This window comes from Hemiscyllium ocellatum, chromosome 1, assembly GCF_020745735.1.
Source record: "Hemiscyllium ocellatum isolate sHemOce1 chromosome 1, sHemOce1.pat.X.cur, whole genome shotgun sequence".
NCBI lineage: Eukaryota > Metazoa > Chordata > Chondrichthyes > Orectolobiformes > Hemiscylliidae > Hemiscyllium > Hemiscyllium ocellatum.
In genome coordinates, this window is record NC_083401.1 from 31292932 (window position 1) to 31311791 (window position 18860).

General features: G+C 40.4%; 1 protein-coding gene and 1 long non-coding RNA gene across 3 annotated transcripts in view; one reads left to right on the plus strand and one right to left on the minus strand.

Moving 5' to 3' along the window:
- Nucleotides 1-18860, plus strand: part of polr1a (RNA polymerase I subunit A) — a 164340-nt gene that overhangs the window by 73744 nt on the left and 71736 nt on the right. For both annotated transcript variants that reach the window (XM_060843736.1, XM_060843650.1), the window contains exons 22-26: nt 1780-1945; nt 2793-3014; nt 7969-8183; nt 14600-14767; nt 15119-15254. In XM_060843736.1, the coding sequence (XP_060699719.1) occupies nt 1780-1945; nt 2793-3014; nt 7969-8183; nt 14600-14767; nt 15119-15254 (907 nt within the window). The remainder of the gene's footprint in view (nt 1-1779; nt 1946-2792; nt 3015-7968; nt 8184-14599; nt 14768-15118; nt 15255-18860) is intronic.
- The window catches only part of LOC132827215 (uncharacterized), a 71359-nt gene continuing 69833 nt past the window's right edge, over nt 17335-18860 (minus strand). The window contains exon 4 of the long non-coding RNA XR_009645983.1: nt 17335-18225. This is a non-coding gene — a long non-coding RNA (uncharacterized LOC132827215). The remainder of the gene's footprint in view (nt 18226-18860) is intronic.

The following is an 18860-nucleotide window of genomic DNA, read 5'->3' on the forward strand; positions in this document are numbered from 1 at the left end:
GTTTATGGAGCTGGTTTGTTGTTTAATTCATGCTTTTCATGGCTGAATATGGCAGTTTAGATCTGATCTGTTGGTTATCGGGTCACTTAAACCTTCCATTTACATGTTGCAAATGCTGTTTATCATGCGCTTGGTTCTGTGTTGTAGCTTTCCAAAACCCAGGATTCCTTATGTCTTTATAACTTCTTTCTCAACTTGCCCTCTTACCTTCAGTGATACATGCACCCACTTTCAAGTAATATCCTTCATTTTCTATTGTTTTGCTTGCTTCCTATCAATGTATATCTCGTTGCACTTCTCTGTACTTAATTTTGCCTGCCATGATAATGCCCATTCCACCAATGAATGTGCTTCATCAAGTTGATCACTATCTTTAAATGTTGCTCCATCATCTACAAATTCGACAACTAGGCTTTGGCTGCTTTTCCTAAATCTGATCAGAAGCATTCATTGACTGTTAATTGCTTTGGGATGTCCTGAGTTCACAAAAGAAACTGTAGAAATGCACAACTTTCTCACATAAAAGATCATAAGGTATAGGAGCAGAAATTAGGCCATTCAGCCCATCGAGTTCGCTCCACCATTCAATCATAGTTGCTAAGTTTCTCGACCCCATTCTCCCGTTCTCTCTCTGTAACCCTTGATACTCGAGAACCTATCTATCTCCGTTTAATGACCTGGCCTCCACAGCCTTCTGAAGCAATGAATTGCATAGATTCACCGCTCTGTTACTGAACAAGTTTCTCCTTATCTCCGTTCTAAAACGTCTTCCCTTTACCCTAAGGCATTCCCTTCGGTCCTACTCTCTCCAGGCAAAAGTGAGAACTGGAGATGCTGGAGATCAGAGTCCAGATTAGAGTGGTGGGTTGGGATTGGAGTAGAGGGAATGGAGGCTGTGCGTTGAGGGTGAGAAGTTGGAGTGGGGGAGGTAGACTGAAATGTCGATTTTTTTTTTTCCCTGCTCCTCGAATGGTGCTTGACCTGCTGTGCTTTTTCAGCACCACTCGAATCTTGACTCCTATTCTCTCCAACCAATGGACACCTCTTTTCAACACCTATTCAGTCCGGGCCATTCAGTATTCTGTATGTTTCAACTCGATTCCTCCTCGCCCTTCTAAACTCCATCATGAATAAACCCAGAGTCCTCTGGGTTTATTCATTCTCTTGAATCTCTTCTGAACAAGCTGCAGGGCAAGTACATCCTTCCTGAGGTATGGGGGCCCAGAACTGCACACAATTCTCCAAATGTGGTCTCACCAGAGCCTTTTAGAGCCTCAGAAGTACATCCCTGCTTTTATATTCAAATTCTCTCGGAATTAATGCCGTTATTCCATTTTCCTTCTTAGCCACTGACTCAATCTGCCAGTTTACCCTGAGAGAATCCTATGTTATATCATAGTGGTAAAACTCAAATGGAATATAGCAGTAAATTTCTATAAAGTGAATTTCTATCTTGTGGCCTGGCCCACTGCTCATCAAACTTAATTGGGATTTGTGGGATTCTTAAAATCTAAGGTGCTAAGCTGGACATTCTTATACAAAAGGGACTATTACAAGAAGTAACAGAGAATGTTGTCAAAATGTGTGCTTTATTAACACAAGACGTGACTATGTTTAGAGAATTAATTTGAGTTCTAGGTTTAACTGGTTGAAAGCATATGAAGTACTAGGGTGAAGGTAGTGAGGGAGTGATTGTGTGATAAAACAAACAACCGCTGAGCTACGGCTGATAAAAGGAAAAAATACACACTATTGACTCTTTCTTGTATTTTACATTAGGTGCATTATAAAACATTTGGAAGGGTTGGTGGTGCAATATGACCTGACAGTACGAGATAGCGATGGCAGTGTTATACAGTTCTTATACGGTGAAGATGGTTTAGATATTCCAAGAACCCAGTTCCTTCAGCCAGGGCAGTTTCCCTTTATTGCTGCTAACTATGAGGTGAGTTATCATTCAATGTACATAAATTATTGAAAAGCTTGCTTACTATGCAAGATATGAAAGTCTGTCAAAAAGTGGAAATTGTTGTTGGATGACTCTTCACGTGCTTGTCCAAATATATCTGTTGTAAATGGAAGGGGCAGAAAGCTTCAGTACTAGCATTTATAAGTAGCTTTAATTCCTTATCATACTGCTGTAAAGGCTGATTAGAAAACAAGGGAGAATTCTCCATGGGCTGTAATAATAAAGGTTCAGTGTTGAGTCAAGCAAGGGATCTCAAAGGGGAAAGAAGCCCCTCAACTACCCAGTATCTGTCCAGGTCTGTAACATTTGAGCTCATGTCAAGAGAGGGACTACCACTATAATTTCTGCATTATCTGCTTTAGATAGTGGCAAGATGATTATGTACAGATCGTTTACTTCTAGTAAGTAGATGTGCCCCTCGTATGGAGTGTCAATGTGTAGATATTGAGCAAGGGTCTAGGAACAGGATATAGCTGTTTAGCTTCTTCAGTCCCTTCTACCATTCAGTAGAGCATTACTAATCTAAGTTCTAACTCCACCTTCATTCTGTAATATGTTAATACTCTTGACTAATGAAAATTTGTCAGTCTAAGTTTTGAAAGTATCATTTTGGCTAACCTCAACTGCTTTTCAGCTTTTGCACAGCTAATGATATCTTTCAGACTAAAAAAAATGTCTGCTAATATTTACTATCTGGACACCCAGATAAAGAGTACTTTTAAACGATAAAGGGAGAAGACTGGGTTGAAGGTTAAGAAAATTGGATTGTAGACTAAGCAAAAAACTTCAAAAGTGATGCTCCTGTGTCTATTGTATTTATTAGGGGATTAAAAAGTCGAAGCACTTGGAAGAGGTTTTAGGCAAACTGGATTCACAGGCTGCAAGCAAGTGGCAAAAAGCAATAAAGAAATGGAAGGCAAAGCACCCAGAAGCTGTCTCTCGTCTAAGTGCATTCCTGCTCTATTCACAGAAGAAGTGGAATAAGATCAAGAATATAAACCGAGATGGAGAATGGGTAAATTTCAGAAATCCTGCAACTCAACAAGTGAGTTTTAAAAATTGCTGGCTGAATTGGCATTCATTATCCATCCTTATTACGCTTATGAACGTATAGCGATGAGAAATTTCTGACAATATGCAGATTTAAAACTTTTGTGTGTCTCAAATCTGCCATTTTAAATACCTGTTCTAACTAAGATTTACAAAAATCACAGCTTTTAGTCAGGAGGATTTGCGTTTGGAAGAGCAGTCAACATAGTGAAACAGAATCAGTGATGGAGGAGTAGTCTAAGACACGGTCCAAACTTGGAGGACCTGGAACAGCTCGGACAGTGAGACTTCAGAGAAGGAGAGATGGAAAGTAACCAGCAATGTTAGTATTTTTGAGAGAATGACAAAAAAGGGAGAAGGTCCAGCAGCAATTCTCTATAAGTAATTATTTAAACACCACTCGGGATTATAATGCTGACTGAACAGGATTTTTTGTGGGCATTATTCATTTATTTGTGCCAATGGAGATTTGTGAGGAGTGTGAGTATGTTGAAGTCAGGTTTTCTCGTGCTCACTCTGTCACTCAGACCGCCGCTGGTTACAGTGAAGCTTTGAGCCCAGTCTGTCCTGCTGTTTTGATGGTCACCAACAGGAAAAACGCATCCTCCCCCCATCCAATCTCCAATGCTATTTTCCCATGCAAAAATAAACTATGTATTAAATGGTGAATTTCTATTTCTGGTGGGCCATCTCTGTGTAACTCATTTGCACCCCAGCCCTTCTCAAACTCTTTCCATCATGTCAATTCTCTTCTCTCATCCCCTTTTCTTCCTCTATTTTCTTCCCCCCCCCACCCCATTACCCAACTCTATTCTTCCCCTTGCTTCCTCACCACCTAAACCTCACACCCCCTCCTCTGTTGAGCTCCTCCCCTATCTTCCGCCAACCCACTGACCTGGGTGCCAGGGTCAGGGATATCTCTGAATCGACAGCATTCTTAAGGGGAGGGAACGCAGCAAGAAGTCATGGTACACATCAGTACCAATAACATAGCTAGGAAAAGGGATGAGGACCTGAAAAGTGAATAGGAAGTTAGGCTGGTAGCGAAAAGGCGGGATGAGCAGTGTAGTAATCTCAAGATCGCCAGCAGTGCCATGGGCTAGGAACAGAGAGCGAGTACAGATGGACACGTAGCTGCTGGGCTTGTGTACGAGGGAGGGCTTCAGATATGTGGATCATTGGGATACCTTCTGGGGAAGGATGGGTTGCACCTGAACAGGAGGGACACCAATATCCTGGGTGGGGCGTTTGCTAGTTCTTGGGGAGGGTTTAAGCTAGTTGGTGGGGGGTGGGAACCAGAGCTACAATTTAAGAATGGAGTAGCTAGTGAGCGGCCAGATACAGCATGCAGAGAGTCTGTGAGGAGAGATTTGCAATTGATGAGGCAAAGTTGCAGTTAGTGTGATGGGTTGAAGTGTGTCTATTTTAACACAAGAAGTATCAGGAGTAAGGGTGATGAACTTAGAGCATGAATCAGTACTTGGAGCTGTGATGTTGTGGCCATTACAGAGAACTGGATATCATTTGGGGCATTAATGGTTGTTGGGTGTTCCAGGGTTTAGATGTTTCAAAAGGAATAGCTGAGGGAGGTAAAAGAGGTGGAGGAGTGGCATTGCTAATCAGGGATTGTATCATAGCTGCAGAAAAGGAGGTCATTGAGGAGGGTTTGTCTACAGAGTCAGTATGGTGCAAGTCAGAAACAGGAAAGGAGCAGTCACTTTATTGGGAGTTTTCTATAGCTCCCTCCAATAGCAGCAGAGACACAGTGGTGCAGATTGGGAGGAAGATTTTGGAATTGTGCAGAAATAACAGGGTTGTTGTCATGGATGACTTTAACTTCCCGAATATTGACTGGAACCTCCTTCGTTCAAACAGTTTGGATGGAGCAGTTTTTGTCAGGTGTGTCCAGGAAGGATTCCTGACTCAATATATAGATAGGCCGACTAGAGGAGAGGCTGTGCTTGGCAACAAACCAGGCCAGGTCAAGCCAGGAAACTATAGACCAGTGAGCCTGACATCAGTGGTGGGCAAGTTGTTGGAAGGTATCCTGAGGGACAGGATGTACATGTGTTTGGAAAAGCAAGGACTGATTAGGGATAGTCAACATGGCTTTGTGCGTGGGAAATCATGTCTCACAAACTTGATTGAGTTTTTTGAACAAGTAACAAACAGGATTGATGAGGGCAGAGCGGTAGATGTGATCTATGTGGACTTCAGTAAGGTGTTTGACAAGGTTCCACATGGGAGACTGATTAGCAAGGTTAGATCTCCTGGAATAAAGGGAGATCTAGCCATTTGGATACAGAACTGGCTCAAAGGTAGAAGACAGAGGATGGTTGTTTTTCAGACTGGAGGCCTGTGACCAGTGGAGTGCCACAAGGATCGGTGCTAGGTCCTCTACTTTTTGTCATTTATGTAAATGATTCGAATGTGAGCATAAGAGGTACAGTTAATAAGTTTGCAGATGACATCAAAATTGGAGGTGTAGTGGACAGCAAAGCAGGTTACCTCAGATTACAACAGGATCTTGACCAGATGGGCCAATGGGCCGAGAAATAGCAGATGGAGTTTAATTCAGATAAATGCGAGGTGCTACATATTTGTGGATGTAGTGCCAGTCAAGCAACTGCTTTGTCCAGATGGTGTCAAGCTACCTAAGTGTTGTTAGAGCTGCACTCATCCAGGGAAGGGGGAGTATTCCATCACACTCCTGACTTATGCACTTAGATGGTGGACTAGTTTTAAGAAGTCAGGAGGTGAGTTACTTGCCACAATATTCCTAGTTTCTGTTCTGCTGTTGTAGACACTGTTTATGTGGCAAGTCCTAGTTGAGATTGTGGTCAATGATAACCCCCCCCCCCCCCCCCCCCCCCCCCCACCCCCAGGATATGCAGGGCTTTGGGGTTGTAGATTCCACTTGAATTATGCTGGATACTCGGTCTTGAGTTAGCCAACCTGTTCAAAGATCCCACTTATCATGTTGATAGTACCATGTAACATGGTTGAGCTTATTCTCAATGTGAAAACGGGATTTTGTCTCTACAAGAACTGTAATGGTCACTCTTACTAACACTGTCATGGTCAGGTGCATCTGCAACCAGCAGATTGGTAAGGATGAGGTCATGTATATTGTTCCCTTACTATCTGTTGCAAACTCAGTATAGCAATTTAGGGCTTGAACAGTCGTGCTGCTGCCAAGCCAATCTTAGTGGTGGACATTGAAATTCTCCCACCTAGAGTACATTTTGCCCCCTTGCCACTCTGCTTATTCTGTGTTTTTCGATATGGAGGAGCACTGATTCATTAGCTGAGGCAGGATGGTAAGTGGTGTTTCCTTGCCCATGTTTAACCTGAACCCATGAGACTTCATGGGGTCCAGAGTCAATGTTGATGACTCCCAGCATAACTCCCTCATGACTATACCACTGTGCCCCACCTCTGCAAGGTCTGTTCTGCTGATGGGACACAACATATCCAGACATGGTGACTGTTGTCTGGAGCGTTGCCTGTAAGGTATGATTCCGTGAGTATAACTATGTCACATTGTTGATTGATTTGTCAGTGAGACAGCTCTCTCAATTTTGAAAGGTAGCCTGCAGATGTTAGTAAGATAGACTGGGCTGTTTCTGCTATTGTCATTTCTGGTGCCTTGATCGATGCCAGCTGGTATGTCTGATTATATTTCTTTGAGGCTCTGTGGCAAGTGACACAACTGATTGGTTTGCCAGGCCATTTCAGAGAGCAGTTGAGAGTTAACCATGTTGATGTGGGTCTTGCGTAACATGTAGGCTAGACCACATGAGGATTGTGGATGAGGACTGCTGATTTGCTTTCGATTTTTTTTCGACATTCGACAATGGTTTAATGGTCATCAGTAGATTCTTAATTCCAGTATTATTTTAATTGAATTAAAATTCCACCATATACCATGGTGGGCTTCAAACGCTGGTCCCCAGAACATTAGTTGAGTTTCTGGATTAATAGTTGACGATAATACCACTAGGCCTCCCCGATCTGTTCCTCCCAGTAAAGTGGATAACCTAATTTTTCATCTGCCTTTTTCTAGCCCATTCACTAAGACTGTTCAAATCTTCTTGAAGCCATTTTGCATCTTTCTTACAACACATTAGCTTTGTATCATCTGCAGATTTGGAAGTATTACATTTACTTCATTCCTCCAAATGATTAACATATGTTGTGAACAGCTGGGGTCCAAGTACTAATCCTTTCTGTACCCAACTAGTTATAGCTTGCCAATGCAAGAATGACTCACTTAATGCTACTCTCTATTTTCTATTTCTTAACCAGTGTTTAATCATGCAAAACATTACTTTCCATCCTAGTGCTGTAAATTTTCTAATTAATCTCCTGTGGGAGACTTTATGAAAAACTTGCAGAAAATTGAAGTATTCAATATCCATCAGAAGTGGTGATGAGCTTATTATGTCCTGGATGGTATTTAAACTTTGAGTAATTTCGGAGTGATACTCTGTCTTTAGTTTATTTCCCCAACATCCTTCTCACAAGTTGTATTTACAAAGCAGTAATGCAGTAAAGTGCTCCAAGGTGCTTAATAGGAGCACAATCAGAAAAATTGAACAATCGGAGGTAATTGTGCAAATCTTGAAACACCTGGTCACTGAAGCAGTGGGGCATGCACAGGCCACTGAATAGAGGAACATGAATTCTCAGGAGTATTGTCGGGCAGAAAGGGATTACAGAGTTAGGGACTGTGAACCCAGTAACTGCTGCACTGAGTACACTGAATGTCTTTTCAACAATCTACCATGTTGCTCTCAGTTCTGGAGATATGGGAACAACTGAATGAAAAGAGTGAACACAGAGATTTAGAAAAGACAGCTTATTGCTCTGACTTTTGTTTTTCGGATTCAACTAATTTTGTCAGCCAAGGACACACTAAAATAGATTCATTTATGTCTTGTCCATAGTTGCTCGAGACTTGGAAGTCGCTGGATGAAAAGAGCAAGTCTAAATATTTGAAGAAGTCTGCTCGCTGTCCTGACCCTTGTTTTTCAGTTTATCAGCCAGACATTTATTTTGGATCCGTTTCAGAAAATTTCAGCGATACTGTGGATAGATACTTCACTGATCAGGAGGGCAAAGAAGTCAGTAGCTACGGCAAGTTGGACCTCCCACTGGATCGGTATTTATTCAGCAAATTATCTATAAACAACTATAAAGATTGTAATTAATTTGAACAATGTAGTGTCACTTCATTTTAAATTTCTGCTCTGTATTGGCTTAGTTGTCATAGAGTCATAGAGATGTACAGCACAGAAAGAGACCCTTTGGTTGGCACGTACAAGTTGGATTAGATATTCTAATCTAGTCCCCTTGCCAACACCTGGCTAATATCCCTCCAAACCCTTCCTATTCGTATACCCATCCAGATGCCTTTTAAATGTGGTAATTGTACCAGCCTCCACCACTTTGTCTGGCAACTCATTCCATACATGCACCACCCTCTGTGTAAAGAAGTTGCCCCTTAGGTCCCTTTTATATCTTCCCCTCTCGCCCTAAACCTATGCCTTCTAGTTCTGGACTCCCCCACCCCGGGGAAGAGACATTGTCTATTTATCCTATCCATGATCTTCATGATTTTATAAACCTCTCTCAGGTCACCCCTCAGCCTGCGATGCTCCAAGGAAAACAGCCCCATCATATTCAACCTCTCCCTGTAGCTCAAATCCTCCAACCCTGGCAACATTCTTGGAAATCTTTTTTGAACCCTTTCAAGTTTCACACCATCCTTTCGACAGGTGAGAGACCAGAATTGCATGCAATATTCCAACAGTGGCCTAAACAATTTCCTGCACAGCTGCAACGTGACCTCCCATGGTCATGTTGTTGGGTTAGCAAGCCAGAGATCCAGGCTCATGTTCTGGGAACATGGGTTCAAATCCCACAATGGCAACTGGTGAAATTTAAATTCAACGAAATATAGAAGTAAAAAATTGCCTGTGGTGTTGTGAAATGGGTCATTAAAAGCTGTTGTTACTAAGGCTGAAGGAGTTCACTGTCACTTTAGTCTTGCATCTCAATTTGTCACCATATTAAATTAAACATTTTTCCCAGTTGCTGATTCAAGATGACGCTGACACCAGATGACTCTTTGCTACCTCTCTACAGCAGATCTTATTCTCTCATTTCTTATAACCATTCTGCACTATTGACCTAAATTCTTAACCTGGTATGGCTCACTTTGTCTAAGCACCGTATGACCTGTATGCCTTTGTTTGTTATGATCTGTTTGTACTGATTGCAAAACTTTTCACTGTAGTTAGCTACAAGTGACTACAATAAATCAAATCAAAAGCCAAGATGACCAGTTAAATATCCTGTCAATATCAATAACATCTATTTGTAGGTTTCTCAATAAATACAATAGTTGTTCCCATTGAACTTCAAGGACAATGAGGAATGGGTGACAATTGTTGGGGATGTTACCAATAAGGCCAACATCCAATGAAATAATAAAAGAAATTACATTACGGTCCCTACCACAGGACCACATAGAATTGTAGCCTGATTAGAGTACAAAAGGAAGCTATTTGATCCACAGTGTCTTGCTAGTTCTATGCATGAACAATTCACCTAGTCCCGTTTTCATGATATTTACCTTCAGGTATTTGCCAAAGTATCTCTTCAAAGCCTGGATTAAATCTGTGACCACCACAGTATCAGGCAGTGTATCCCAGATCCTAAGTACTTATTGTGTAAAGAAAAGTGTTTCCTTCTTGCCATGCCTTACTTTGACAACTATCTTAATTTGATGTCCTCTGCTCTGTCCTCCCACCAATGACCACAGTATCTCCTATCCACTCTGTCTAGACCCTAGAGTTTTATGTATCCCTACCAAATCTCTGTAATCTTAGAACATGCATCACAGTTTTCCAGTCTATTCACGTAACTGAAACTCCTAATTTCTAGAGCCATTATTTGACCAGCAGAATAAATACTATACCAGTCAGAGTCTAAGGATCCTTTGGAGACTAACTCAAATCCTGACACACCAGAGTTTGCTTGTTCTCTATAAGACACAAATCGGGAATGTCATAGAGTACTCCCCACTTCCCGAGATGACTATAGCTCCGATCATACTGAAAAAGGTTGACACGATTCAGAACAAAGCAGCCACATGCAGTGCGTTCAGTTTTCACTCCCTTTACCACTACCACATCGTGGTAGCAGTGGATGCTGATTACAAGATGCTCTGCAATAACTTACCAAGGATCCTTTGAAAACACCTTGTAAACCTGCAACTTCTACAACCTGGACGGCCAAGGAGAACAGGTGTCTGGGAGCATAACCATCTGCAAGTTCTCACCAGGTTACACATCATTCTGACTTAGAACAATATAGATTTTTCCTATGACATGTTAAATTAACTGGCTTATATTTGTGTTTTTGTTTGTCTCCTGTCATTTTGAATAAGGTAATTATTATCCTAGGATGTAGCCCATTAGCTCCAGGGGATTTAAGGGGCTTTAGCCCCATTAGTTTTCTGGGTATTTTTTCTTTGGTGATAGTTATTATCTTCATTTTGTTCTGCCAACTTTTACCCCTTGATTATTTGACATTTTTAAGTCGCTATTAATATCTTCCACCAGGAAGACTGATGGAAAGTATTTATTAATCTAGTCTGTCATTTCCTGGTGTTATGACATGGAGGCAAGCAGTCAAATCAAACCATTTGCAATACAGTAAAAGTAAAATAATCAATGACCTTAAAACTGACTTCAATGTATCCCAACTAGACTTAATAACCACTAAAAGATTTGGTGAATAACCAATACCTGACACCAAGTTTGTAGCTTAAACAAAAGATTTCACAATTTATTAATAATACTTTAGCAGAGCAAAGTCTATGGTTTAAATCCAATCTTCTTTGATAGTATCTCCCCACACTCTCAAAAACAAACACCAGTTTAGCTAATATAGTTGACACCATTACAGTTAGCTTCTAGCAACTAGGTTTCACTAGGCTCTGCGGAATATTCATTTAGTCCTTATAACTGAAGTTCTACTTTCACTATGTTGTTAATGAGAGGATAACCAGGGAGCAATGTGGCTGTGTCGCCAAAACCTTTGACCTAGCCACAGTTCAGAAAGAACAGTTCAACCCCTCAGTTCTCTTTGTTAAACTGGACTTTCCCTGTGAGAGTCCCATTGCAACTCAAAAGATTCATCTTTTTGAGGATTAGGCTTCTCCAGGATCAAAGCATTTGCATAGCATTAGGAACAAGAATTAAATTTCAGGCCTGGCCTCCTAAATAAATATTAATTTCTTTATTCTCCTTTTTGTTTCAAACAAGCTGCTGCTCATAACCTGAAGACCAAAACTGGTTTCCCATTATTATTTCCCCAGCCTTGTTCTTGAAGTAGTCTATGTTCACATTGACTTCTCCCTTCCCTTTTTATATATTTGAAGAAGTTCTTTCTATCTTTTTTTTTTATTGTATTTGTGGTTTACTTTCTCCCTCTATATTCTTCTTTTGGGTCAACTCTTGCTTTTTAAAAATTTCCAATGCCCTGGCTTTATTAGAAACCTTTATTACATTGCTTATTGTTTCTTAACTTCCTTGTCATCCATGGTTAATTAGGCACTTCCTAGTGTCCTTTTTTAAACATTTAATCAACTTGTCCAGGAATGTTATTATGCCCCTCTGGAGCAGGTGAGAAACCAGCCCTTTAGGCTCTGTGATAGGAACACTGCGACTGCACCGCGAGTTCTTTTACTAACCTATTTTTGAATCAACCTGTTGAGAGACATTATTACAAACCTCTGGGACAGGTGGGACTTGAATCCAGGCCAATCAACCTTTTCAGAGATGTTATTACACACCTCTGGAGTAGATGGACTTGAATCAGGGGCTCCCATTTCAGGAATAGGGACAGTATTACTGTACCACAATAGCTCTTACACCTAGAGTCCTCCTTACTGTGACAAAGTGATAACAATGTTTTTAATCAGTCTCTACAAGGAATGCTATGTTCCGTCTTATCCTCAGTTCCTTCTGCTTTGGCCGTTGCTGTCAAGATTAGTTTCCCATGCATTCTGCTCCTCTTCTGCTATACTTATAATGAAGATCGTGCTTATTTGCTTTAATGATTTATGCATTTTGCAGTTATTTGAGATGGCTGTTGACATGATCTCTTACAGTTGATACGAACACAGTTCACAATATTGGTTTTCCTTTCATCTGCATTTGTTTATGCACTTAGCAGCCATTGGAGTTGGCTGTTGATGTGATCTGTTACAATTGACAAGCACAGTTTGTATTTTTGGTACTGAATTTGTAGGTGTTGTGGGATGTTGTTAGCATGTATTTCTGAATAATTTGATGAATGCTGCCATGACCCAGTTTTACCTTTAGCATATGAGAGGTTCTGTTAGTACTGATAATCATTTTCTTTGTTCATTCCTGGGATATGGCTGTTGCTGGCAAGGCTGGCATTTGTTGCCCAACCTTAATTAACTTTGGCTTACTAGGTCAGATGCTTTAATTCAAATTTCACAAAATTTAGCCATGGGAGATTTCAAACTCATGTACCCAAAACATTAAAATGAGGTACTGGATTGTTAGTCCAATGATGTTATCACCACCAGCCCCTCCCCTTCCCCTAGCTCAGACCAGCTTCACTGGTAGTGCATTTCAATTTCATTGGCAGTGCTGTCTGTTTTTAATGTTTACCAATAGAAATCACTCAGACATGTCAGTCAGTTAACTCAATAATCCTTTATTCTGGCTACAACTGATAAATAAACAGAACTTCAGCTAGTAATACATGTCAAACCAAGTAAAGCATAGGACTCACTACCTAGCTTAAATATTATGTTGAATGGTAAACCTGGCCAGAGCTTTCTAAAAAAGGTCTCTAACCACTCGGTCCTGGATACTAAGGCTGGTCACTGTTTGTGCTGGTTTAGTTTCCTTTCTTTTATAGGGTCATTGTTTACTTTTCTCTTCAAATATTCTGTAAGCCTTGAAGCTTTGCATGTTCTCTGTCCTGTATCCTTGATGTTTTCACTGCTGACTGCCCATGTCACCTGCTATTAATAACCGCATTATGAAAAGACTATTTATCACTTGAGTTACTTTACACTTGAACCCACAGCATCTTGTCAGTTGCTGCTTTATGAAGTTGTATTTTATTTTTAAGAGAGAGTGAAAGCTGGCACGGACCTAGAAAAGTGTGCTGAAAACTTTAAAAAATGTAACTTATGGCTTTGAAACAAATAGCTGAGCTGAGTTGCTATCTTACACAACAAATTCGAATTCGGCCAATCGGTTTAAGTTATGCCCCAAGATACCAAATTCTAGTCGAATTTGAATTTTACTGTTTTGATGACATCAAACCAATGAGACAATCCAATGTTTTTGAGTATAAAAATGAGGCATTTTGTACAGTTAGCCAGAGCGGCAAAGAGCACCAACAGACAGTCCACACAGACCTTTTCCAATGAAATCTGTGAAGCAGAAAACACAAGAAAAGCAGACAGGAAGATACAGTGGAAAATCAACACAGCTGACTGGTTTTGAAATTTGATTTTTTTGTAAATCTTAATTGAGGGGTTTTATCGGGTTGGTATGTTATTGTAGAGGGGGAGGTTGATAAATTGATCAGACCCTGTAGATAGATAGCTGTTGTTTAATTTTTTTTGGAGTTAACAAATAAATTGTTAATTTTTTTCTTTAAATAGTGGAATTTGGGATAGTTCTTTGTCACTCATGCTTTTGCAGATTACCAAACGAGGTGAGTTTTCCTGTGTATCTGGTTTAAATTAGCAGAAGAGTTTACCACGTGTCATAACACTACAGTCAGCAGACTTCAAGACTGTTTTTGTGAGGCTTGATGTAGTTTCTTAGTGCCCTGCATCCAAAGACCTTCTTGTATTTGTCCATCTATCAATACATGATAGACAAAATTATTTCCCCCTCCCCCACTTAGTTTCTCTTGAAACAGTTCACAGCCCAAGAACGCCCAAGCCACGCTATTTGACCTTAGGTTATCACATTCACTGCTGATGCCATCCAGTTTTGCTATTAGCAGAGTTGTAAATTGCAGAGACCAAAAGTTACTGAATTTTTCTGGTGTTATGAAAATGTAATGGAACAATCAGTGCCTGCAAGAAACTCTTGTGACCTCAAGTCTTATTAGATTTGCATCGTTTTATATGTAAAAGAGGGCAGAACGAAAATAAAACCTTGCATTTCTCTTATGCATTTCGCAGCCTCCGATGTCTCTCAGAACTCTACAGTCACTGAAGTTGTTTTTTCTAATCTGGGAAACATGGCGGCCAACTGCACTCATCAAGATCCACATTATTTTCTTGAATTTATTCATCATGTCTAGTTAAAATTTCTCACACAAGCTAAAGTAGTGGACTTTCATGCTCTTTTGACAACCCTTTTGAAAATATGGGGATAATTGGGCAGACTGGCCAAACATTTTACCTTTCCACTGATCCAGTAGTCCCAAGCACAGGATGAGGAAATTCCATTTGGATTATAAAGAGTTTAAAAACTTGACTGGGTCTTTCTCTTCTTTTCTTAGTTTAAAGGAGCTGTTGTATCTCAAGTGGCAACGAGCTCTGTGTGAGCCAGGAGAGGCCGTAGGGCTCCTTGCTGCACAAAGTATTGGAGAGCCATCAACACAGATGACACTGAACACTTTCCATTTTGCTGGCCGAGGAGAGATGAATGTCACATTGGGTATCCCCAGGTAAGGGCAACTTATACAGACTTTTCTCTAAATACTTGGCAGGTCTGGCAATCTATAGACATGGAAACAAAATTATCTTTTCAAGTTAACTGATCTTCAATACCGAAGGAAGGTAGAAATGTTGTTTCTATCAGTTAACAACTGAAAGGTTATTCTACCTAAGAAATGAGAAGGGTGGTATGGGGAAGGGAGAAAGCAAAGGTTTGGGAGAGGTTACAGGGTGGTTGAGATTAAATGACAAAGGAGGCATGGTTTATTCCTCTGGCCTACTGTATAGGTAGCAATACACACAATACACCAAGTTGACATGACTAATGCAATGTAATCTATCTAGTTTTTCTTTTCACAAAGGTTGCGTGAAATTCTCATGGTGGCGAGTGCTAACATTAAAACTCCAATGATGAGCATTCCTGTTTTGAACTCAAAGAAAGCATTGAAGAAGGTTAAAAAACTGAAAAAGCAGCTCACAAGGGTGTGTTTGTCAGAGGTAGGTATATTTTTTGTATACCTTTCTACACTTTATATATGAAATGTCCAAAAGATACAACTTTTAGTTTTATAGTGATGTATTTCTCACACTAAATGTTAACATTAAAATTTGGAGCTGGTTGTGTGTTTGAGTATGTGCTATGGGTCAAGTGGAGGTGAGAATCATATGTTCAGGTGGACGGGCATGAAGCCAGTTTCCTGTCACATTCTGTGGCAAGGCAAAACTTCAAAAAGTTCTGTACTGAACGCTATCCAGCCTTGTCAGGAATTTGTATTTTTAAAAATAACTCCGTGATTTTTTCACTGTCACTTTATTTCAATCCTGTAGTTGGTCTTTCAGTTTGATTGGATTAGTTTAGTAATATTTGCTGACTGACTTGCTTATGACCGAGCTTTATGTATTTATTCCCACATCAGACCTGCTGGGAGTTGTCAACAACCAACATTTTGGACGTTGTTAACTGGTGATCTAATTGTGGTGTCTTCAGCAACTTAAGTTTTTATCATTGCCTTCATTCATCGAGGCCATTGCTCTGGAATTTCATTTCTTAAACCCCTCGTACCCCACCTTCCTCCTTTTAAGACACTCTTTAATACCTAACTCTTTGATCAAACCTTTTGGTATCATACCTATTACCTGTTTATATGGCTCTGTGTTCAAGTTTGTTTTATAGCGCTCCTGTGAAACACTTTTATTTCATTAAAAGTGTACAAAGATGTGCTGCCAGAACTTTTCATCTGCACAATTGCAAGTGTGCCAAATTTCAAAGGAAGAAATATGTTATGTTGCTTGAGAAAAGGGGTGCTAATTGCTTGGCAACTTTGATTATGGTGTTGCCATGAAGAATGGCCAAATGGACTGCTTTTTTTCTACACCGAGATCGGGTCCCTTCATTAGAATATATTTGGCTTCTAGTAAGTGTAAGTGAGTCACATTGCAACCTGACTGATAATCCTATGTAACGACCTTTGCAGGAAAAACGAAAATGTTCAGACTTATTTTTAATTAAACAGAAATATTTAGGATTAACAGCGTCATGGAGCACGCTTTATTGCAATTCCTCAAGCAAACAGTTTTATGACCTATTAACCTAGTAAAGGAGTGAGAAGGCAATCTAAGATGAGAAAATTGGCATTTGCTGCATGTACAGTAACTGACTGCCTTCAGAATCTATAATTGTGTTGGAGGTGATCAATTTATGCTGTACAAGCTTCAGTACCATAAAGAATGAGACAAGAAGTCAAAAGCGTGCTTGTCCTTTCCTCATAATAATACAATTGTGGAAACGTGCTGTACGCCTGGTGCAGCACAGTTAAGGTGGCTAAATCAGAGGTAATGTGGCCTCAGCTTTGAATATGAGCTGAAAATGTGTTTTAAAGCGCAGCAGGTCAGGCAGCTGAAGAAGGACTAATGCCCGAAACGTCGAATTTCCTGTTCCTTGGATGCTACCTGACCTGCTGCGCTTTAACCAGCAACACATTTTCAGCTCTGATCTCCAGCATCTGCAGACCTCACTTTTTACTCAACTTTGAATATGTTCTGTACTGGATCCTTTCAAGCTGCAGCAAGTGGAATTTGTTGATCAAGAGAGACATCTGAGGTTATGTCCCTTGAGGTCATCTGTCGACCTGACTACCTAGAGCTGAACTCCTTCCTGAGCACAGTATTTATTTACAATGGCTCTGGATAGACTGGAAGTTATAAAAATGTTAGAATAGATTCACAGGTGAGAATATTTATTCAGGGTATCAGATAAAGACATAACCATTCTCTATTGTCTCCTCAAGGAACTGTCTAGATTTTTCACTCAGTTCATATCTAATATTTGGTGATGTACAAATCTAGTTTACCAAATATGTCTATGTTGACTAGTTTGTATTATATTAGCTTTTCTATGTCCCATCAAAATCAACTGTAAAAGAATGACTTAAATTCTTTATGCCAATGATCAAAGGAGTCATCAAACAACAAGGCCACGAACTAATAGTTATTTATTATTTTCGTACATATATGCTCCAAATGTAATGTTTATAGGGTTAATTGACAAAATAAACTGTAGAAGTTAGGTTATGTCATTCATAATTTTCTCTGAAACATTGCTTCTGGCTAAATTTGCCATCTGCACTGGTAGCTCTAGTTAAATCTCACTTCTTTTCATCTCGGGTAAACAGGTCTATCAAAGTATCATTTGCCTGGATCTGTCTATTATTATTGTAACATCTTAACTTTTGAAGCCGCCCTCTTCTCTCTAAGAGGTGGGCAATCTGATTTTCAGAGGTAATTCTTCTCTACATTAATTCATGCCTGAGATGAAGAGCTTATCTTATAAAGAAAGGGTGATCAGGTTTTAGATTAGATTTCTTACAGTATGGAAACAGGCCTTTCGGCCCAACAAGTCCACACCGACCTGCCGAAGCGCAACCCACCCAGACCCATTCCCTTACATTTACCCCTATACCTAACACTATGGGCAATTTAGCATGGCCAATTCACCTGACCTGCACATTTTTGGATTGTGGGAGGAAACCGGAGCACCCGGAGGAAACCCACGCAGACACGAGGGGAATGTGCAAACTCCACACAGAGAGTTGTCTGAGGCTGGATCATTACAGATTGGAATTTGGAAAAATGAGATGTGATCTACTTAAACATTTAACATCTTCAGAGTACTTAACAGGGTGCATTCTGACAACCTGCTTCCTGTTGTTGGAAAAACTAGAAATAAGAAGCACAGTTTTAGGATGAAAGGTCTTGCTCTTCAGATGATGATGAGAGATTTTCTGTCTATTTTAGTCTGTGGTATTCTCTTCTCCAGAAAAGAGTCTTGGCTGGGTCACTACCTTGAATTAATTCAGAGGTAGATTTTTCATGAACAAGGGTGTTAAGGGTTACAGGGAGCAAAGAGCCATAATCTTACAAAACGCACAAAAATAGAAATTACTGAAGAAATCAGCAGATCTGGCAGCATCTGTAGAGAAAAAACAAAGTTAATGTTTTGAGCACAGTGATCCTTCCAAAGAATCTCCAACATATAGTTTTTTTTAGGTTAGATTCCCTACAGTGTGGAAACAGGCCCTTCGGTCCAACAAATCCACACCGATCTTCCGAAGAGCAACCCACCCAGACCCATTCCCCCACCCAACTTTTCTTTTACCCCTGACTAATGCACCTAACACTACAGGCAATTTAGCATGGCCACTTCACCTAACCTACACATCGTTGGACTGTGGGAGGGAACCGCAGCACCCGGAAGAAACCCCCGCAGACACTGGGAGAACAAGCAAACTCCATGCAGACAGTTGCCCGAGGCGGGAATTGAACCCGGGTCCCTGGCGCTGTGAGGCAGCAGTGCTAATCATTGAGCCATCATGCAGCCTTTTTTTCCTTTTTTTTCAGATATGTTTATTGTTTTATTTTAATTGTTTGAAATATTGGAGTAAGCTGGAAGGGCATTAATGGCCTACTTCTGTACCTACATCCTGTGTTCTGTACAAGAAGGGTAGTAGGGATATTCTGGGGAACTACAGATCAGTGAGCCTGACGTCGGTGGTGGGGAAGTTGCTGAAGACAGTACTAAAAGATATAAATAGATTCTATTTAGAA